This window comes from Lacerta agilis, chromosome 17, assembly GCF_009819535.1.
Source record: "Lacerta agilis isolate rLacAgi1 chromosome 17, rLacAgi1.pri, whole genome shotgun sequence".
Taxonomy (NCBI): domain Eukaryota; kingdom Metazoa; phylum Chordata; class Lepidosauria; order Squamata; family Lacertidae; genus Lacerta; species Lacerta agilis.
In genome coordinates, this window is record NC_046328.1 from 8,213,225 (window position 1) to 8,236,234 (window position 23,010).

General features: G+C 45.4%; 1 protein-coding gene across 2 annotated transcripts in view; it reads left to right on the forward strand.

The window, feature by feature from the left end:
- The window catches only part of ULK1 (unc-51 like autophagy activating kinase 1), a 114,951-nt gene that overhangs the window by 29,112 nt on the left and 62,829 nt on the right, over positions 1–23,010 (forward strand). For both annotated transcript variants that reach the window (XM_033136352.1, XM_033136351.1), the window contains exons 5-8: positions 229–265; positions 10,262–10,435; positions 10,935–11,008; positions 17,498–17,599. In XM_033136352.1, the coding sequence (XP_032992243.1) occupies positions 229–265; positions 10,262–10,435; positions 10,935–11,008; positions 17,498–17,599 (387 nt within the window). The remainder of the gene's footprint in view (positions 1–228; positions 266–10,261; positions 10,436–10,934; positions 11,009–17,497; positions 17,600–23,010) is intronic.

A 23,010-nucleotide genomic window follows, 5' to 3' on the forward strand; every position in this document is an offset into this window, starting at 1 on the left:
ACAAACCTACACCGCAGTTGCCAGATCCTAAGCTCTGGCATTTTGCAACTGGGAAAGGCCAGTCTCTTTAGTTTCTGAAGCGGCCCGAGTTCTGTGAACTGCCGCTTAAGGCAGGAAACAACTAGACAACAATTGTTTCTGTGCTTTATTGTAGAGCCTTGGTGAGATAAGAATTTTTAACCAAACTCTTGCTTACAGACTTCTCTTTATCTCCCTTCCCCGATCTAGTACTGCAATGGTGGAGACCTGGCAGATTACTTGCACAGTAAGTATCATCCCTGGTGTCTCTTCCCTTTTTGGCAGAACCTAAATAGCACGTTGAAATGTTTGCCGCTCCGATGTGGCACCTGGAATGTGTAAGCGGCTTGCTGTTTGTTTGCTTTTTTTTATTCTGCTAAACTTGTGCTTAAGGTTTTTGTGCTGTTGTCCCTGTTTTGGGGGAGTTCTGATCAACTTTCAGCTCTTCTAGGGGTTTAGGGAGTTTGGAAGCATTGCTGCAATGTGCAAAGGTTGGCTTGGATCCTGCCCTGCCCCCTCATGAGGGGCGTGGCGAGACAAACTCCTCCTACCACTTTGCCTGGTGTATGGAGAAGTTCCATGCAACTGTGCTGACTCGAGCGGTAGGTCCAATGATAACAACAGCTTGGGAAGCTGTTGAACGCTCCTTCATTGGGTGTTTTAAACCCGAGGTTGGGTGGCCCTCTGTCAGGGATTACTTACCTGTGATACCTGCATTGCAGGGGGCTAGATGATTCTTGGGGTTCCTTCATGCAGTTCTGTGACTCCATGATCCCACCCACATGCCAGAAGTACTTTTCTATGGCTTTCATGTGGAGGCATGTAATGTTATGAAGTACTCAGAGGCCTAATTCTCCTATAAGGGGGGAGACTCAGTGTTTGCCCAACTTTCTCCATTGATGGACCATGCTTTGGCAACGTCACTGGACTGTGACTTGGGACTGACCCCAGATACCCTGGATATTCTGCAGAAGCAGGGACGTGACCTTGCGGTTCTTGACATTGGACCTGGACTGGTATTTGACCATTTGGACTTTCTGACCACTCTTGGGACCGTGTGTACTATTCGGGTACGCTGGGGTTCAGGACAGTTAGAGACCCAGCCTGTCACTAACAATGACCTCAAGGGAGGGGGTGGGCCTGCTTGGACATCTTTAACCTGATGACCGCCCACCACAAATCAAAACCTAGTTGTGGCCCCACACCCTCCCACCCAAACACATAACCGTATGTAGGGTAAATGTGTTTAGGAGGAGTTGGTGGGTGACTTGGTGGGAGGACATAGGAAGCTGACATCCAGATTGTCTCCACGGACTGGTAGCCTCTTTCCAGGATTTGAGACAGAGTTCTCTTGCAGGCTTACCTGAAGTTGTCAGAGATTGAACCTTCCGCATGCAAGGCAGATGCTGTGCCTCTGAGCTATGGCTTTTGCTTACAGAGGAGGTCCGCTAAAGTCTGACATGGACCCTGAAAAGTGCAGCATTTGTTGTTTTCTATTGCGAAAGCAAAGTCTGGAATAGCACTGCTTTGTGCTAATGACTAGTTTGCGGCCTGTCATCTCTGCTCCTTTGGACATTACTTCCTCATTGATAATCTCCAAGCCCTGAGCCCTCATTCACTGTATATAATCTAGGTCAGTAATGACTGGTTTTGTTTGGGCTACTTTTCAACAGTTGGTTTTCTGTTTACAAGACAATTGCAATTAAGTCCTCCACCCCCTCCTTTTGCTGATTTGGTTGTTTGTTTTTAAATACTGCAAATGATTTGCCTGAAGCAAGGTTTAGCAATCCAGGCTCATTGGATGAAAGAAATTAGGAAATGTTTGTCTGCTCAACAACCACATCTTGCTCTTTAATCTCATGTTTTAACCTTGGAAAACCCAAAAACAAAACCCAGTTTTAATACCTCTTCCCCTACCCCATTTGGGGGGGAAGGAGATGGGACTCTAGGTTTTTTGTTTTGTTTCCTCCTTTCAACAACTATTCCCCTTTTATTTTTTATTTTTTAAAAACCTCTAGTATTAGCTAAAAATCACAGTAAGTTACATGAACCCCAATGGTCTCCCTTGCAAGCACCAGTCGGAGCCACATGCTGGATAGCCTGCTGTTTGACCCTAAAACAAGCCCGCAAAATGACGTATAATAACATATTGAACAAATATAGAATTAATATCCAGTAAAAGAACATTTAAGAAGAGCCGTGCTGGATCACGCCAAAGGCCCATCTAGTCCAATATCCTGTTCCCACAGTGGTCAACAAGATCCCTTTGAGAAACCTACAGACAAGACTTTGAGGGCAATTGCACTCTTACCAGCTTGCTTTTAAGAAGCTTCTTCATGGTATAGGCAGTACAGCAATATAACCCAGGGGTATTCAACCTTTTTATACCTACTGCCCACTAATGCATCTTTCTTGATGGTAAAATTTCCTTACCTCCCACCAGTGCTCGATGGTAGGAGGATTCAGATTGTGTCATAGAACCCGGTGGCGTCGCAACAGGGTGGGTGTGTGTGCGCGCGCGCCCCGGGTTCTATGTCTTGCGGGGTGACAAGAAGGTACCCCACAGGGCAGCCATTGCGCCGCCACAGCCACATGTGGAGCATCCTCCGTTCGCAGCTGCAGCCGCGAGCAGAGGATCCTGGCACCGTCCGTACGGCGCTGGAGCAGCACTGCGGGCAAACCGCTATGTACAGCACATGTGCAGTGTCGTTACATATGGTGCATGCGCTTTACGTAGCAATGCCGCACGTGCGCTGTACATAGCAGTTTGCCCGCAGCACTGCTCCAGCGCCGTACGGACAGCGGTGGGATCCCTCCGTCACCGCTACAGCCGCAAACGGAGGATCCTGGCACCGTCCATACGGCGCTGGAGCACCGCCGCCAGCAAACGGCTATGTACAGTGCATGTGCGACGTCACTACATACAGCACATGCGATGTACGTAGCGAAGCCATACATGCACCATACATAGTGGTTTGACACCCCAGGTGTCACGGTGCCTTTGTTCGCCCCTGGTAGAAGCCCCTACTGCCCACCTAGAATCCTGAAACGCCCACTAGTGGGCGGTAGGGACCAGGTTGGCAACCCCTGATATAACCCTTTACTCAGAGGGCTGGTGGCCTCTTCCTTGTTGGAAGCCTTCAAGAGGAGTGCAGGCAGCCATACGTTGGGGCTACTCTGCATTTACTGTGCAGGAACTTAGGAAGCTACATTCTACCTGTCAGCCTGAGACCTGCATGCAAAGCAGGTGCTCTACTGCTGAGATACAGCGCTTCCCAACCCCACCTGGATGGAGAACCTACAGGCGTAGGAAGCCGCCTTGTACCAAGTCAGACCACAGGCTCGTCTAACTCAGTATTGTCCCCACGATTACATGTCTCCAGTCCTACCCAGAGACGCTAGGGAGAGAACCTGGGACCTTCTGCATGCAAAGCAGTTGTCCCACCACTGAGCCGCAACCCTTTCTACTCCTCCATTTTGTGGGGAGTTGCACTAGCTCGCTCGCAAGGCTCCCTCCAACTCTGATACCAGGGGGATAGTTCCTATAAAACGCCTCCAAAAACCAGCTGTCCTAGTTACCCCAAATGAGAAATGGGCCTATCTCCTGCTGTTCTCCTTCATTCCAGTAATTCTTCCTTTAGCACTTAAAGTTAAAAAAAACACACACGCTAACACCAGATCTGCAAATGTTTGTGATGTCTTCCAAATGGAGACAGGGGTCTATATTTCTGGATTTTTAAGTAGCCATTCTTCTGAATGCACGGTGAATTTAGAATGCATGTCCCTCCACTTCTTCCTCCTGCCACTAAACACACTTCCCTTTTAAAAGCCTTTAGTCTTGCATGCTAACTTAAAAGATTAAAGATGTCTCTCCATGTTTAATCATCCCTCAGAATGTTTTTTTGGCCATGTTTAAACAAACAATTTTAATCAAGGCTGTCAACCTCCTTTTTGTTAATTTGGTGCTAAGTTGGTTCATGGGGGGGGGGGGGGGAGATGAATTCTTCTATCCCAGCCCCACTGATCACGGCCGCTTAAACCTCTTTCATGTTGAGCTGCTGAAACGGAAAGATTTAAAAAACTGAATTCTTATTTCCCCTCCGGAGCTAGCGTTGTAATGTTTTATGAATGATGAGTCAAGATCATTTATTTGGGTTTTAGCAGCCGGAATGCAGAGGAGTCTTGACGGCAGAACTGTGCATACCACGTGGCTTTTAAAAATATAGACAAAATTATTACTTTTAAGATCGGGCCATTATGCTCCAAAATGTCTCAGCTGTGGCAAAAAAAAACCCAACACCTGTCAGATAGGGCCTTCTATATAGATCTGCCCAAACCATAAGGATAGTAGTCTCAGGTGCCTTGTACTCTCGCATGTCCCCACTGCAAATACAGGGTCTCTCTGGTGGTGGTGCCCAAACTTTGGAATGCTTTCCCTATGAACACCAGTCAGGCAAGTTTCCGAAGCTCAGGTTAAGTAGAGGAAGCTTTTTTAGCAAGGGACTGAATTGTGTCTATGATCTCAAATGCCAGTATGGGATTACACGTGTCCCAGGGAAGATGTATAGAGGCCCTGCAAAGTGAATCAACCATTGACAGCCTTCTTCTCCACAAATTTGCCTATTCCTCTTTTAAAGTTAGTAGATCTAGTTAGTTAGTTGGGTGCCTACTGCGTTGCGAGTCTATGCTCTTACCTCGAGCATGCATGCATTTAAACTCCTATGTGTGAGCACTAAGGCACCTGGCAGTGCGCAACCTGCCCCTTCCCACACTGCAGCTGTTAAGGGAATTATTTATTGCCACTTGATGATGTAGTTATTTTGGTTCCTGTTTCACCTGGTTACTCTGGCACGCTACATCTAGCCCCAAAACTTTGTACCAAGAATGCCCAGATACAATGACCTAGATAAATTACGTAAATTTGCTTACATTATTCAGCTTTTTGCTTGTCAGTAGGGGGAGTCGGGGGGGGGGAATACCTCCCTTTGGAAGTTGGAATTCTTATTTTGGCTTTCTCTCTGGGTTCTGAAATCTCCACCAGTGTACCTTTAGTATCTTTCAAGTTTATCTTTACACCAACAGGACTAGAAACTTCCTTTAAATTAAAAAAAAGAAAAAGATAGGGGAGTGGGAAACTGTGGTTTTTCAAAAGACAGTTGTTCAGCCCGGTACCATATTTTGTGTGTTTTCTTCATGGGCATAGACACAGGGACACCATTCTGCAAGATTTTTGAAAAATGTCACAGATAGAGGCATTTTGACAATTGTTTTTTTGTTTTTTTAAACTGGAACCTAATTTGCTTACTGTTTTGTAATGCTCTTTTGTCTGCCCCCTCACTTTCTCCATTAGTTGGTAGCTAATCTTTGGTCTTAATGGAGTTATATTTCCTAGAGCAGGAGCCAGCCAATCTGAATAATTGGTTCTGTTCTTGGAAAACTTTGTTTTTCTTAACAGCAGAGACCTTTTAAAGATTAGCTACACTTCTTGAGTGTGGCATTTAAAATGACAGCTACCACCATCCAGATTGTGTTCGCTGAGGCTGAGTGTGATAGAACAAGGTACAAAGGACTGCATTCACAATACCAACGTAGGGGCTGGGATTCCTCCTCTTTGAACCCTTTTAATGCCTGCAGTTAGAAAGTTAGCATATGAGAATGGCAAAATATGCAGGAATGATAGATAAGTAAATTGGAACTATGGAAGGAAAAGAAGGGAAGTCAGCGGGTATATGGCATTGTGCAAAATGTTCATTTTGAAATGTATAATTTGAAAATTTAATTAAAATTACAATTTAAAAAGTTATAATAGTAGTAGTAGTAGTAGTAATAATAATAATAATAATAATAATAATAATAATAATATATTATTTATACGCCACACATCTGGCTGGGTTTTCCCAGCCACTCTGGGCTGCTCCCAACAGAAATATTAAAAACACAATAAAACATCAAACATTAAAAACTTCCCTATACAGGGCTGCCTTGGAGCATATGAGGAATAGTTTAGAGCGGGGGGGGGGGGGGAGCGTGTTCTTTTTGTGGAAGAATAGTAAGTCTGAAATTGTTCAATTCCATAACCTACAACATTTCTCCAATCTTCTCCTCCTCCTCCTCCTCCTCCTCCTTCTCCCCCCCTCCCCACCCACCTGACTGGGTTGCCCCAGCTACTCTGAGTGCCCTCCAACCCATGTTTTTATATATAAAAACATAATAAAACATTAAACATTAAAAAAAACTTCCCTGTACAGGGCTGCCTTCAGATGGCTTCAGGGTTGGATAACTCCATATCTCCAACATTTCTCTGCTGAAAATAGAGACGTCCTAAGGAAAAGTGGCACGTTCCAATATAAAATCAGAAACTGGGATGGCTTCTGTAAATCTGGGGCTGTCCCTGGAAAATAGACACACTTGGAGGGTCTGCAATTCTAACACCTCATTCTGTATAAAAGAAAGATCAACTGGGAATGATAAGAACATTACATACATGTGTATAAGAAACAGAACAGATGCTCCTTGATGTTATTAGAAGGCAGGAGGAAGACAAAGGAGCTGGGAAGCTGTGAGCCACACTGAAGCTTCCTTCCAGTTCCCCAAATTTGCCAATAGTTCTGCCACACAGAATCCTTCATCCTCATTTCCTAGCTTTCTCTGCACAATGTTTGCTCTCCACCTGTTTTGAAGCTTTTTTTCCTGAATCAATGAGGACTAGAAACGTGTGTTGTTGTTGTTTTTACAATGACACCAACACAGTGCAGCGAGGACCAGATTTTGAGCAAGTGTGCTGCAAAACAACTCCAAATGTGGGACGGCATTGCTGCAGGTGTGCGTTACAGTGTTGTGTATAACCTTGGTGCTCAGCGACCGTTTTGCGTTCTGGATTTATTGGGCAGGGAGAATACAGGAGGGGCAAGCCCTAGTCTGGGCCTGGTGCCTGACATGTGCCATAGTCAATCTCAGGTGCAACACCTAGCCTGTGCAGTGCAGGATTAAACCCTGTAGAGGCCTCTTGGCAGTCAAAATCTTGCCCCCCCCCCCTTTGTGCAAGTGCTGTAGTGGGATAACATTGAGCTAAGAAAGCTTGATTGTAATTTTCTTTCAAGATCAAATTGATTATTTTGATCTACTTTCGCAGGGTCCCTAAAAGGTGTGGGGCCCATTGCCCAATGCCTACTTTGCCTATTCGGTAATCCGGCATTGAGCCCGCGCTGCAGGCCCTCCATCCCTGAAGTGGCAGCAATTCGGCGCGTGTAACTTTGCCCCAGATTCCTAGATTCCACTCCTGGGTCTGCAAGCTCAGCGCTGCGTTCTGGACTCCCTTTGCCCCTCAACTGCAGGGCAATGGCAGGTTTTGAATTGCTCTGCCCCCCCCCACCCCCCCAGCCCAGGCACCTGTGTGTTTACTCCCTGGCCCAAATGTTGAGGATGAGCTCAGCTTGTCCCTCCACGTGGCGGAAGAGGAGAAGGGTTTGCTCCTTGCCAAAAAGTTGTCACGGCATTAGTCAGCATGCCTTGGCATTGAATGTGCACATCGGCAAGCCTTTGCAAGAAGCACCCAGGGTTGGCATGGGCTCTGTGAACAGGTGAAGGGGTCGGCGACATGTTGCTGACTAAGCTTGGTTTTGGATGGCCTCTGCCCGCTCCCCTTCCTCCTCCTCCTGTGTTAAAACCTATATATATAATAATTGTGAATCCCAAGCTTGTGCTGCAGTAAATTTCCCCAGCATAAAGGCCTAGTCCTGTTTGTTTTACCCAGTGGGAAGTGTGTTTGTGTGTGTGATGGGCAGCCCAAAAGCAGAACCGAAGTCCACCTGCAGCTCCCAGCAAGTGGTATGGAGAGGAATTCTGCCTCCAGGAAGATGTAGTAGCCAAAATGGCAAGTTGCCATGATGAACCTGGTGGCTCTCCCTATGTTGTTGGACTCCGACTCCCATCAGCCCCTGCAAGCTTGGCTGGTAGTCGGGGATGATGGGCATTGCAGTCCAGAAACATCGGTGCCTCTGTGCGTGTTTTTGTGTGTGCGTGTGTACGACCCACTTAATCCTGTTCTGGATTATTGTATTGTGGTTACTGTATTTTATGCTGCTTTAGGAGGACTTCGTCCCCAAAAGGCAGCCCTAAGGAATATGTTAAAACAGGGGTCGGCAACCTTTTTCAACCGTGGGCTGAAAACATTCTGGTTGGTTGGCATCCCTCTGCCTCAGGAGACAACGGAGGAGTGCACCTTCAGAGGTGAAGTCAAACTGTTGGAAGGTTACAGTGCCTGCTGTGGCTGTAGAGTGCGATACAGGAGAGCCATGCTTTGCTGGGGCAGATGCTCCATGGCATTTCTCCACTCTGTGCTCCTCCCTATGGTCATCCTTCCTCTGGTTGGCCACTGTTTTAACATGATGTTTGACTAGATGGGACACTAGCCTGATCCAGAAGGTTCTTGTTATGTTCCTATGCTCTTACAACATACCCAAATGCATGGCATAGGGGGAGATGCTTGCAAAAGCATGTCTGTTAGGCAAAATCCCATACAAAAAGATGTGTATTAGGAGAAATGCACAATGAAATACTGTTGGGTTTTCATGAGGACTCAATAATAATAATAATAATAATAATAATAATAATAATAATAATAATTTTAAACTGATGTGGAGGACTAAACTTTGGAAAAATTAGAAACTGGAATGGACGGACACACCCATCCGTGTGAATGTCTTCTCAACCACACCTGAGGGCAGCCACTGAGCTTGCAGAGAGGTGTAGGGTAAAGTTGAGCTAGTCCAGGGGCCAGCAAACTTTTTCAGCAGAGGGCCCGATCCATTGTCCCTCGGACCTTGTGGGGGCCCGGACTATATTTTGGAAAAAAAATATATGAATGAATTCCTATGCCCCACAAATAACCCAGAGATGCATTTTAAATAAAAACACACATTCTACACATGTGAAAACACCAGGCAGGCCCCACAAATAACCCAGAGATGCATTTTAAATAAAAGGACACATTCTACTCATGTAAAAAACACCAGGCAGGCCCCACAAATAACCCAGAGATGCATTTTAAATAAAAGGACACATTCCACTCATGTAAAAAACACCAGGCAGGCCCCACAAATAACCCAGAGATGCATTTTAAATAAAAGGACACATTCTACTTGTGTAAAAACACGCTGATTCGCGGGCCGGATTGATAAGGTGATTGGGCCGGATCCAGCCCCCCCCCCCCGCCTTAGGTTGCCTACCCCTGTGTTAAAACAAAGAAAACAAAATCCTCTTAGGAGTCCTACAGAACTGAGTTATTAGGCGGCAGACAGGCCATTAGGCTGAGTAAGGTGTCTCCCTCGGGGATCACATCTTGAATAGGTGTGAAAATAAGGCAAATCGTTGATTAATTTTACTTTTACTGAGTGCAAGAGGGAACGCTGTCCGCCCGAGGGGATTGCGAGAGGGTGATTTTCTGTCCAAGGAAGTGGCTAATTCCCTCCATGAGGCATTTTTTGTGTGAGAGAGCCTCAGCTGCTCTGAGGTAAATGCAGCAAAAGCATGGCGTGCACACATACGCACACACCTCTTTAATAACTCTTGAGGTATTTTCTAACGCGTCACGTCCCTGAGGGCTTTGGAAAATGGGGCTCTGCTCACTTCTGTCACTTGACCTGAACTTGCGGCTCACAGGTTAGGACTGACCAAATTATAACAGATTCGTAGCCGATTCGTCAACTGCATTTAAGACAGTTACAAAAACAATAATGTAAATGTTCTTTACGGAGCCGAGGTGGTGAGGTGGCAGGAGTGTTGGATGGTGACTAGGAGACCCGGGTCCAAATCTTTACTCAATCGTGAAGATTGGGCCAATCTCCGCCTCACAGCCTTAAGCCTACTTTGCAGGGTTGTTGTAAGGATATAATGCAGGGATAGAAGCGTTCACTTTCCTGAACTCCGAGCCTTTTTTGGGGGGTGGGGGGACGTTCCTTGATAATATGGAAACCTATGTGTTTTTATTGTTGCCGCTGTTTGGGAGTAGGCTGTGATACTATGGTGCAATGGCTTTTGTAAATTGCATTGACTTTGGGAGAAGCAACCATTTTAAATAAATTGTACCATGCCCCTATCCCTATTGGCCCTTGCGCCTCATATGTATTCGTTGCAGCGCTAGATATTTATGGGTGATATTCGCTACTTATCATAGATGGTTATCAATTATTATAATAGCTGGTTTTGCAGCTATTAATCTCCCCCCACCTTTCCCCCTCTCTAGGTATGAGGACCCTCAGCGAAGATACGATCAGACTCTTTCTGCAGCAAATTGCCGGCGCCATGAAGGTGCTACACAGCAAAGGGATAATCCACCGGGATCTGAAACCTCAAAACATCCTCCTTTCTTTTGTGGGGGGCAAAAAATCGAACCCCAATAACATTCGCATTAAGATCGGTAAGCCCCTGGAGCTGTCCATTGATTTCTTTAAAAAAAATAAAATATAAAAATGTTTGCTGGTAATGTGTAACAGATATTGTAGTTGAAACTGGTTTTCCAAATATCACGAATGGAATTCCAAACCAGGCCAAGTAATAACCTTTTTTTAAAAAAGTCATGCAATTCCCCCCCCCCCACTTCACTCAATGAATGTCTCTGGATGGTTATGGTGTAGTTTTATGTTAATTTACACAGAAGTATTCAGCTTACTCTACAGCAAGTGCGTTTGACAGCCAAGTGCAACAGTTTCCTCTGTTAAAATATATTCTGTGTTTTGGGGGTGATAACAAAAACTATTGTCCGCCCTCAACGATGATTGTTTTGGCGCACACAAGTGCGCCTTTGTCGTCACCAAGTGGTGGTCACTCACGTACGTGTACTGTGTTTGTGAACTGTCATTTATCTTAACTTTGCTCTTTTCCCCTTTCTTTTTGGCTTGTTTTGGTTCTGCTTGTAGCTGATTTTGGATTTGCACGATACCTGCAGAGCAATATGATGGCTGCGACTCTCTGTGGCTCCCCCATGTACATGGTAAGTCCATTTCCATTCTGGTTATTTCGCCCTCAGTAGGGACTATTCTTTACCACTGCAGAACGTGGGGAGTTAAAAACAACCATCGGTTAATGAGGCTTATTGAATGTGAATGTAAGGCTCTGTTCCAATTGTGTCTCCTCTCACTTCCTGCTGTATGATGTTCCCTGCCATCAGTCCTGCTTTTGTATCTCTGCAGCTATTTGCCTTTAAATGCCTGATTAAAACAAATGAACCCTGCATTTCCCTGTCAAACCACCACAGTGGTAGCAAGCTGGGCAAAGAACAGTTCTTGTATTACAGCTCCCCGTTAAAGGGTGTGGTGTCTCTCTGTTGCTTTGCTTCTGGCAATCTCCCATTTTGTGGGATCACGAGGAGGTAGAACAGGGTCTGACCACTTGGCCATCTGCCTCACTACTGTGTAGGCGGCAGTGGCTCTCTAGAGTTTCAGACAAGAATCTTCCCTATCTCTCTCCCAGGGATTGAACCCAGGACTACCCTCCCCAGTCTTGTCTGTGCTTTGTACCATAGAACTTAATGGAAGCCATTGAGAATCTAACCTGTGCTTCTCTGCATTGCCCTGTTCCACCCTGTGATACTTTGCCTTCATTGAGTGTGATGATGAATTGTGCATGTGTTACCGATGGATATTTACTGTAAGAATTCTGCACCCTCTAGGCCAGGCATCCCCAAACTCATGCCCTCCAGCTGTTTTGGGACTACAATTCCCATCATCCCTGACCACTGGTCCGGTTAGCAAGGGATGATGGGAGTTGTGGTCCCCAAACAGCTGGAGGGCCGCGTTTGGGGATGCCTGCTCTAGGCAGCTCCCATTCAAAAGTGGGCCGTGTTGGTGAGGGGCCTTTGCACACTCCTTTAGACCTCAGCCAATGCTCAACTGAGCTGATAGCTGGCTCTGGGCCTGCGGGCTGTGCCAGTTGAGTGTGGATTGATGTATTGATTTTACAATCCTAATTGTAAACGATGTATCTCCCCATAACTTACTATGCAGAGGGATGCTGTTCGGGGTCATAAACCAATCTTCATTGTCGCTGCTGCTTTGTGTGAACACAGGTGGTCTTCTGTTGCTCTGGCCTATTGTGTTTTCTGCTGTTGTGCAGGCAAAAAGCCAATCTCATTCAGAGATTAGCTTAGCCAGGGCTCAGCTCCAGGGCCTGTGCTCCATGATAAAGCTTGGTTCTGAAAATATCAGTTGGGCTACAATTGTATTTATTTACCTAGACCTACCTCTCTTTGGTTGTGGAACTCAAGGTGACACGAACCGATTTTGGGGGGTGGTGGTTGTCTCCCACCTAGACACCAGATACAGGCCTGCTTAGCTTCAGCAATATTGCAGTATCATGTGCCTTCAGACAGTGCTTTGTATTTGTGAAAGGGTGCTTTCTGCCTGCTTATAGGGTTTATATGCAGCAGCAGCAGAAATTAACTTCGTTAAAAGAATCTTTGCTTGGAGCACACCTTTAATTGAAAGGTATTGAGACTGACACTTGGTATAAAATAAGAAAGCTTATGTTAAAGGAAGTATATTCTTGATAGGAAAGCGTTCTGTAGTGCTAGCTAACCATCTAGTTAGAAGAACAAAGAAACCATGCTTGCCTTTTAGTACTCAGGAAAGGACAGGAGTGATTGAAATTTGCAGGCACAATAGCCCCTCCAGAGTGGAGAGAGCCTACCACTTTACAGGCAAATAGGTTCAGGGGCTTTTCTGCTGGGCCCCATTTGAAGTTGATTTGTGGTGGGACGATATAAAAGGGCATCACTTTCTGACTAAAAGCATTCCTTCTGATTCACTATGAAGGAGCTCCCCCTCTCTACTCTGGATCCTGTCATGTTTTCAGCTAGAGGCGGAGGTTTTGATTTTTGTAAAACTGCCCCTTCTCCTTTGGGACTCAACTGGATTCTTTGCAAACCTTTAATGAAAAACAGCCATCTAGGAGAACAGGCAATGAAGTCCGAGATTGAAAGCAATCACAAGAAGTCTGTCTCCTTGCTCTCTTTACTTTCCATTTGATGGTAGTGTTTTGCTGTGAGACAGAAATACAGCATCCATTTGGTAATGCCTCCAGCTCTATCTCCTGTCATTAATATATAATCCTGTTCCAAAGTAATAGTGCTGCCTCTTCTAATGGAAGGAAGGGGAAAGGGAGAGAGACTTGTCTTGTTTGAACAGGATGAATTTTTTTTTGGGGGGGGGGGGGAGGAATCTTTCCTCATTGCCATGAGATTGGCCACCAAGTTTATGTTAGAAAAGACAGTTTGTGTATGGATGTTGGGCACTTGACTCCCACCTGACAAGTGTACCTTAGGACTTGTACATGTTAAGTAACAGCAAGCCTGGTCTACCTTTGAAAGTGCACTTGACAGTCCCAGCTTTCCAGTTACTGTGACATGGTTCACAAGTTCTTGTTTTTCAGGTGGCAGTGAAGTGATGAATTGCATGTGTGAATAGCCTACATCAGGTGTCATGGACTTATCATGACTTGGTTTGTTTGGTCAATGCCTTGGTCTTGAGTGCGTCCTCCTTCCACTCTCCGATCTCCCTCCTTTTTCTTTTCCTGGCTCACAAGAACTACAGTTGATTTCTCTTTGTATGTGAATCGGGCAAACCAAACAGCGGTTTCCCATTCTGACTTGGTTTGTGTGAATCAGACATAATGACAAGCCGTGATTACGGTGGACCTGGAAGTGAGGCTGGGTATCGGAGCATTGGAGAGGAGGAAGAGTGTGAGTGACTTCAAGAAATGGCCCGAATGATTCAAACCATGGCTTGGTCATGACATCCGAACCTGGCCCTGCTTTTTCCTAAATCCAGTTTGCACATCAAGCTGCAAATCACCAGGTGTACATTAATAAAATTACAAACACACCAAGCATCATATCTGTGCATGAGGTGTGTGTAAATCCAGCCTCTTTGTGTATGATGAACACATTCTCAAAACTTCAAGTTTGTCCTTATGTGTAACTGCTAAAGACTTGTTAACAGAATGCAAACTTTAAACCCCCCCCCCCTATCCATGCCTAGCTTGCTTCCCTGTGGTGTGATCTTTAGCTCGGCCCTGGGGAGAGATGAATTCTTGTTCCATTATGCACTGCCTCAGAAGGGGAGAGGTTCCTTGAGGTCTGCTGCTGCTGCTGCTGCCAAGGCCTCATTTTCAAAGGATAGCCTTTGATGGCATCTAAATTCTTCTCTCTGGCCTCTTTGTTGTTATGACTGGGTTGCCTGCAGAGTGTTTGCTAAGTTTGCAAAGATCAGCAGAGGGAGGAAGTCCTGGCGAAGGACCAAACTCAGGGGATGCAGCCAATGGCTTGTTTGTATGTGGTTAGCAAACATGCAATAGCAGCTTGGTGCGCAACCCAAATAAAGAATAATGGGAATCAAGTCACGGCTGCTCTTTACATGTGTGCTTTAGTTTCATGTGGCGGTTGAAAAGAAAACAGTTCACAATCTTCCCACGCAACTCTTGTCTTTTTGTTCCAGCTAATAAGAGACCAAAGCTGAGTGGTACAACCCCTGTTTCTTGTGCAAAAGATCCCAGGTTCAATTCCTGCCATCTCCCAAGTTTTTGCTTGCTTGCTTGCTTGGTTTTATAGGATCAGGTAGTAGATGGTTGGAGAGACTCCCTGTCTTAAACCCTAGAGAGATGCTGCCAGCATGAGCAGACAATACTGGACTACCTTAGGTGGTGTCGGCTGGGCTAGACCAGTTTGTTGTGTTTAATGCCCCCCCCAAGCAAAAATAAAATAAAATCTGGTTTTCAGATTAGCCTTTCCCACACCAGTGTTCTGCCAAGGAACTTCTAATAAGGCAAATAAAAACCCGGCACAGCTGCACACAGGAGATCCCTGCAGGTAACTTGGCAAATGAGCAGTTGCCCTTGACGTCTAATTCACCGAGGGCATTGGATAGACCTGTCATCATGGCTCTCAGTGTGAATCAAGACCTAATCGCTGCATACGTGGTAAAAGGCTGCTGTGTTAGAACGGACTGTACCACTTTGCATTGCAGGTGGCGGCAGCAAACTCCCAAGTCTCTTCTTTAAGGCATTTAAACATATCAGTCTTCCACTGAAGAACTCAGAGCATGGCTGTGAAGATAAATTGGCAAGGCTAAGGGAGGGAGGGAGAGCTGAAGGGCTCCTGGCTGATGACCAAACTAGATGTGCTGTGTAAAACAAAGGGTTAGACAGGCTCCAACATCATACACATTTCGTCTGATGCTAAAAACTCTTTATTTCTGCAGGCTTTCCCAGAAGGAAGGGGTTGGCATGCAGGCAGTATCTGATTGCTTTTGGGAAAACTGTTTCTGTCCATTTTATTGTGTTGCAGGCTATAGAGCTTGCTAGCGTTTACCTATGGCCCTCCTGGTGTTGCTGGGCCTTAGCTCCCATTTGCCTTGATTGGTGGCCAGTGAGGGTTGAAGTCCTATGCAGGTGTGCCCACAGGTTCCTCACCCCAGATTAGTGTCAATTGTACAAATGTTGGAAGTGGAAGCACTGACTTATGGTGGGAATAAAATGATGGGTAATTATGTGCACTTCTCGGAGCTCCTTGGGACAAGGGTGGAATAAAAGTGTAAGAAATACAGTGGTACCTCCAGTTACAGGTAGGTAGCCATGTTGGTCTGCCATAGTCAAAACAAAATAAAAAAATAAAAAAAATCCTTCCAGTAGCACCTTAGTGACCAATTAAGTTTGTTCTTGGTATGAGCTTTCGTGTGCATGCACACCACCATTCTGAGTAATACCCCTCCCCACTCCCTCACTATATTTAAGGGACTGGTGACTTCTGTTTCAGTGTATCTGAAGAAGTGTGCATGCACACGAAAACTCATACCAAGAACAAACTTAGTGGTACCTCTGGCAGTGAACAGGATCAGTTCTGGAGGTCCGGCCACATCCTGAGGAATTCGCAACCGGAGGGCCGCTTATGCGCATGCGTGTGGCGTGGTTTAGCGCTTACGCACATGCGTGTGTGGTGAAACCCGGGAAAATACTTCCAGGTTTGCCGCGTTTGCATCCTGAAGTTTATGTATCCAGAGGGATATGCAAGCGGAGGTACGACTGTATAAGTAAGTTGTACCACCCACCCACCCACCCTTAAAAAACAACCCACTGCAGCTTTTGTTCCACTCTTTCTCACAGCTCAAGTTTGCTTGGATCTTTAAAGTGGGGAATGTGCATGGGAGGAATTGCAAAGAGATAATTCGGGGGGAGGTGGGGGGTTCTATGATAAACATTGGGCACCAACCCCCTCCCCCCGTTATTATGTGTGATCAGGACAAATCTAGGTTTATGCAGACTGGTCTGTTTGCCCTCATCTGGTGGGGCCCTAAAGCAGGGAGCTGACTGTGGGTTTTCCACTGCCAAGGCCTAGGGGGTGGTTGCCAGACTTTGGGGAGCCTTGTCTGCCATCCCTGGAAGCTGTCCTCACACTCTCCTTTGTAGTAGGCTATATTCTTGGGAAGCTTGTTGTAGATTGTCATTCAGGCTGTGAAGTCTGGTGTTACCTGTCCTGGCTTGATTATTTTGTTCACCTGGGTGGCAGGTGGTAAAAGATGTTGCTGTTTTGCTTTAGTGTGGCGACTTGCGTGTGTATGCAGTAAAACATGGGTTAGCCCACGTGGTGACCTCCAGATGTTGTTGTTAAACTGCAACTCACATCAGCCCCAGCTAGCATGGCCCAGTGGCCAGGGATGATGGGAGTTGTAGTCCAGCATCATCTGGAAAGCACCGTGTTGGCTACCCTTGTAATATGGAATGCAGGTACATATGGATGCAAGTACATATGACAAGAGCGAAAATAGACTTTATTTAACCCAGGTCAAAAACCCAATTTGGCACCCACATTTGTGTACACACATACAGAGGCTGGGAGCATCAATAACGCTGCTTTGGAGGCTTCACCCGGGACAAAAAAAACCCGGCTAGCATCCCCCGCCCCCGGTAGCTATGACTCTGTATATGCAAATGTGTATTATATATTCTCACAAACAGAAGCATGCATGCATGAGAAGGGCATCGACCTTTCCCCCCCATCTCCAGCAGGTCAGGAGATAAGGTGTTAATTTGTGGGCTGTTTGTGGCTTGTTTCTTTATCTCATTAAAGCAAAATAACACCTGAATTAACCAGATTAGAGTTATGAAATAACCTTCTCCATGCCTGTATTACTACATCGTTCTAAGCTGGGAACAAAATCTCTATTCTCTTGTAGAATCTTGGACTCTCTCTCTCTCTCTCTCTCTCTCTCTCTCTCTCTCTCTCTCTGTGTGTGTGTATGTGTATATATATATATATATATATATATATATATATATATATATATATGAATGCCAGTCAGAAAGGGAGACTCTGAAGGGACTCACTTTCTTTCACAGTTACCAAGAAAAAGGTTTAAAAAATAAAAGCAAAAAAATCGGAAACTGAGGCATTCAAACAAAATGTCATGCTCCCTTTCTTCTCCTATTGCAGGCCCCAGAAGTCATTATGTCCCAACACTACGACGCCAAAGCTGACCTGTGGAGTATTGGCACCATCATTTACCAGTGTCTGACTGGAAAAGCCCCCTTCCAGGTGAGTTACCTTTGTGGTTTAGTTTCATGGCTGCCCATTAGGCCTTCTGGATTGCTCACCTGCCTCTCCTCGGAGGTTGTTTTCGTTGAACAAAAGAATTCCAGTCTCCAACTTGAGCATCATCCATGTCACATGGGGAGAGACTTTGGGTTTGGCCTTCTGAGGGACGCAAGCCATCTGTTGCAAATGACACAAGTCTCGCACTGTTTTTCTTTCTTCGTTTTATTTATTCTGTTTAATGACTTTGTATGCCGCCCTTCATCCAAAGATCCCTTGCTATAAAGGAGGATGCCAAGTGTGAGGAGATTGGGGGCAAGTAGCCGTGATTAGTGCCTGTTTCCCAGTTTGCAGCTGTCTGGGCAGGCCATTGACCCGAGGGGAAGTTTCCTTGGGGTTTAGCAACTGCATGGGGTAGATCAGGGGTCAGCAGACTTTTTCAGCAGGGGGCCGGTCCACTGTCCCTCCAACCTTGCAGGGGGCCGGACTATATTTTGAAAAAATAACAATGAATGAATTCATATGCCCCACAAATAACCCAGAGATGCATTTTAAATAAAAGCACACATTCTACTCATGTAAAAACACCAGGCAGGCCCCACAAATAACCCAGAGATGCATTTTAAAACAAAAGGGCACATTTTACTCATGTAAAAACACATTGATTCCCGGACCATCCGTGGGCTGGATTTAGAAGGCGATTGGGCTGGATCCGGCCCCCGGGCCTTAGTTTGCCTATAGAGCTTCCTGCCCAGGTAGGAGGCACCATCCGTTCTGCAAGGACTGAAACGAGACACTTTCTCTCTTCCACCTTTAACTTTTAATGCCATCCTCCTGCCCACCGTTTTGGGGAGAAAAGGTTTTAGAAAGCCTTTTCCCATTTAGTATACCTCCACAGCTCCTTTGGATGAAGAGGCTTTCCAGAGCGGCTTGTATCAGAATATAAAAATACAAAATGAAAACAGGCAAACCCTAAAATCAATACCAGCTTCTCCTCTTGCTCTCTGAACCTAAACACTACTCCATCAGATGTAGCAGCAGTGGAATGAAGCAGTAGGTGAGAAAAGTAGAGGGGGAAGCCCCAACAGCCTCCGACCAGTAGCTTTCTTAAGCCTTTGAGATTTGATGCCTCTCCAAAAAGACATGCTGGAATGCTGCCGCAGTTAAAGCCCGTCTTAGGTAGCCACCCACCTTTTCTGAAGACAGGCCTTTTGATGTCCTCAGCAGGTTCCTACAGGAGAAGGCAAGCCTTCCGATAACCTTGCCTTGGGCATTGGAGCTTTCGTAGGTCAACAGCAACACTGCCCAGAAACAAACCAGAAGTACTGAGTAATATCTCCTAAGTAGTTTAGTAGTCTGTTCAGTACAGAGGGCCAGCCCAATCATTAGGTAAAATGAGGCAGCTGCCTTAGGCAGTTGATTTTGGATGTTTGTTGCTTAAATTTATTTTTACTGCCAGGAAGCGGGAGAGGCACTTGTGAATTTTCTGCCTCAGTTGCCAAAATAACTTGACTTGGCTTTGACCCATGTGTTCATGTGTCATTGGCTTTTCTGCCTCTCTGCAGCAAAAGGTTTTGGGCTGTTCCAACAAGGTCTGCCTAATAATCTGGCCACTGTGTTCTGGATGTTTTTGAAAGGCAATGCTTGATTTTTGCAATCAGATTACACTCAGCTTTATGCTTGCATTCTGTAACTGACTTTACCAGCTACCTCTTATCACCCCGTATGGGATAGTTAACCAGGAAGTGTTACCCATTCTGCTCTGAGAGACGTAAGAATGGGTGTAGAGAATAATCAAGGGTGTGCAAGTATTCTTTTGAGCATGGCAAGTTCAACCTCGGGTAGAATTGCTGTACTGCCGAGCATGGAGAAGAGCAGGAAATCTGCCTGATGGTCTCCTAAGCACTTGGAAAGAGCATTAAGATTACCTGTTGTGTTTTTTGAGACTCTGTGCAAGAGGGATGAGCCATCTTTCCCCCTGCCTTCTAGTACCCCAGCTCAGAAGTACAAAGGAAGGCGGGCTTCTTACTTCCCATCGCTTCAAGCTTTGAGCATGGCGTAACATCAAGCACATCCTTTGCCCCTTTGTCTGCAGGCTGTGCGTGTGGCAAGCATACATTTTGGCTGGATCCCAAGGCCAGCTAAAATTTATGGACCTCCAAAAGTTTCAGCTTCAGCTGGCAAGCGAGTGGCACCAACTGCCAGTATGATTGCCACACACACAAATGACTTGGCTACGAAGGATAAAACTGATTGACAAGCTTACTAGAAAATCTAGCACGGCGGCAACCACGTTATAACATGCAGTACTTTTTAAAAAGCTGCTTCCTTCCTTAAATGATCCCCCCCCCTCCAATGCTCCTTTTTTTGTGGTGGGCAAAGCTCAAATAGTGATCACAAACAAGACTTCACTTTTCTAGTCTCCTTGTCTGTGTGTTCTTTACAAAGATGCTTGGGGTGTGCATATTTAAATGTGCTGGCTCCACCCTGGCCTGGGATTGCTCTTTATATCTTGATCGTGAGAGAGGTCATCTGGAGCAGGAGGGAGAGGAGGAAGTGGGATTTTGTGTGGTTTTTCTTCAATTGTTTTTGTTAATTAAGTAGTAAAATGAGTTTCAAGGGCCTCCTGGAGCATTCTAAAGATAACAGGAGTTCTTCAAAGGTCCTCCTAAACAAATACTCTTTTTTAAAAAAAAAAAAAAAAAGTAGTGCAGTCAGGGTTTTGCAGATCTTGAAGATGTTTTGACTTGCACAACAGCAGTTCTCTTCCAGCCTTCAGAAACTAGAATTGGAGTTTTGCATTTTCACATATGGGCATGATTTTTAATAATAACTGGGAGAGGTCTGGGACCTTCTGGTCTGATATAATAATTAATTTGGGAGAACCAGATTAATTTGTTGTTGTTGTTCAGTCGTTCAGTCGTGTCCGACTCTTCGTGACCCCATGGACCAGAGCACGCCAGGCACGCCTATCCTTCACTGCCTCTCGTAGTTTGGCCAAACTCATGTTAGTAGCTTCGAGAACACTGTCCAACCATCTCATCCTCTGTCGTCCCCTTCTCCTTGTGCCCTCCATCTTTCCCAACATCAGGGTCTTTTCTAGGGAGTCTTCTCTTCTCATGAGGTGGCCAGATTAATTAGGCCCAGGCAGAGCACTTTTTGAGGTCTTTCCTTTCCTAGGTCTGCGACTTCCCTTCTCTCCTTTCTAAGGCGTGATTTACACCTAGGAACTTCCTGGTTCGTACTCTTAATCCCACTTGCTACACCAGCTCAGTATGTTCAGGTAATGGCGACTGGTGCCAATTGGGACAGAAAGCAGGGGAGACCAACCGTAGTTGAGACCTGACCCAACTAGATAGCTTTGGCCTCATCCTTCTCCCTGCCGAGTTATACAAGGGCAGTGCTGAAACTGAGCTGGAGGAAACTGATAGGCAGTCCTGTCCCCTTGTCCTGCTTATAAGAAAGAGGACAAGCAGGTGAGGGCTGGCTGAGGGTAGAATGGGGTTGATAGCTGAGTGGCCCCCACAGCCTCCACTGTGTACCATCCTTGGTGAGCTCTTGGAACAGCTCCGTGTGAATATAACACACGATGGTTTTCGTCAATTTTTCCACTGTTAAGCTGCTTTATGTTTATGCATCGCTGCCTTGGTCCATAACTGGCATTCCATTTTGCCCAGGGTATTTGGAGTAGGTGTTGGCCTGTGGTTTGATAATCCTTCAATCTGTGTCAACACAGTTGGTGTCTGGAGATGTGCTGATTAGACAAAACAGAAAATAGAAAGAGAGCAGAGTTGGGCCACTCTAAATCCTGTGCAAAGAATCGGTGAGAGTGAAGTAAAGGGGGTAATAATAATGCAAAGCTGATAGGTTTGCATGCTCCCGAACATTCCTCAGTTTGCTTCTTCATATTAATATTTTATTACTTAATTTTATGCAAACATGCATGCACAAAAACATTTTTTTTAAACAAACAAACAAACAAACAAACCCGGAACGGATGCTGAAAAGCACAAAACACTCATTATACTGAGAAAGGCACATCCGGATTCTTCATCTTGATTTATCATTCCAGAATAATAATACATTGAGAGTTGGTCTTGGCTTAGAAGTATAAATATTATGGACATAAACTTCAGTTGTTTCCTTTATAAAGTTATTTTGTACATTATGCCTTTCCTGAGCTTTTATATAATGCTTGAGTTTTGTCATGTAGAATAATAATAATAATAATAATAATAATAATAATAATAATAATAATAATAATAATAATAATAATTTATTTGTACCCCGCCCATCTGGCTGAGCTTCCCCGTCTGTTTCTTCTGTCCAGATCTTATCCAGAACCGTGTCCATTTTTGGCAATCTCTCATCGCTTAATTAGCCACTCTTGATTATAGGAGTAATTGTTCTGACCCCACAGTGGAAAGCAGCAATCTTGGCAGCTGATAAAAGGGTTTGAAACAAAGTTAATCCAGCAGCCTGTTGAAAATGGTTGTCTAAAAAGTTCAGCAAAGATGGTCACTTGATCACAGGAGCAAAGCAAAAAACCCAGATTGAGAGATGCAGTACCTTCGATTAACAGGTGCTGGGGGACAAACAGATAGCGGCAGTGGGGGGGGGGGGTTTACTAAAGCTTCTTTGAAACACTGCTTAGCCCACAGGTCACCAACCCAGCACCACGTTGTTCCTGGACCGGTGCCTCAGACTCCTGATCTTTCAATTTGACAAAAGTCTCTAGCTCTCCTAGAAAGAAAGTTATGGAATAGAATGTGCATTTACTTTCTAAGTAATTTCTGTGAAATGAGAGTGGTGTTGGCGCCTTGTATATTTTTTCCCTGGTGCTGAGGAATGCTTCCTGTTATGACAACAGCACACGTGTGTGTGTGTGTGTGTGTGTGTGTGGTACCTCAGTAGCCAGGACCAGCTTGCTATAGCTGATTTTCCATCTTATGCCTAAGGTTGTCAGGGATGGGTGTCCCTCTAATTTTTAAATTATGTCACGCTCCCCCCGGCAGCCATTTTGTGACTGGCACCCCCAGCTCACTCTCAAAAATTCAAAATGTGCCCACTAGTCCAAAATGGTTGGTGACTCCTGGCTTAGCCAAGATTTCCTTGAAATGGGAAGCTGCAGTAGATGTACTCTAAGACTGCGAGCAGGCAGGGCTTTCCTTAAGAAATCAAGGCAGAGCCTGCAAAAAATCCCTTTTTGAAACTCCCCCCTCCCAATCTTAAGGATCAATAGGGAAATGGATTTGTATCTCGTTACATCCAGCACCCTCTGTAACGAGATATAAGATTCCTTGCTCTCAAATGGTTCTCCTTGCATCTGAGCTGGCACAAGGCTTCCTGGTGCCTTGCGGTGATGTCTGGCAGGTGCAGTATGTGTGCACAAGGATCCAGTTATCAGGCGAGTG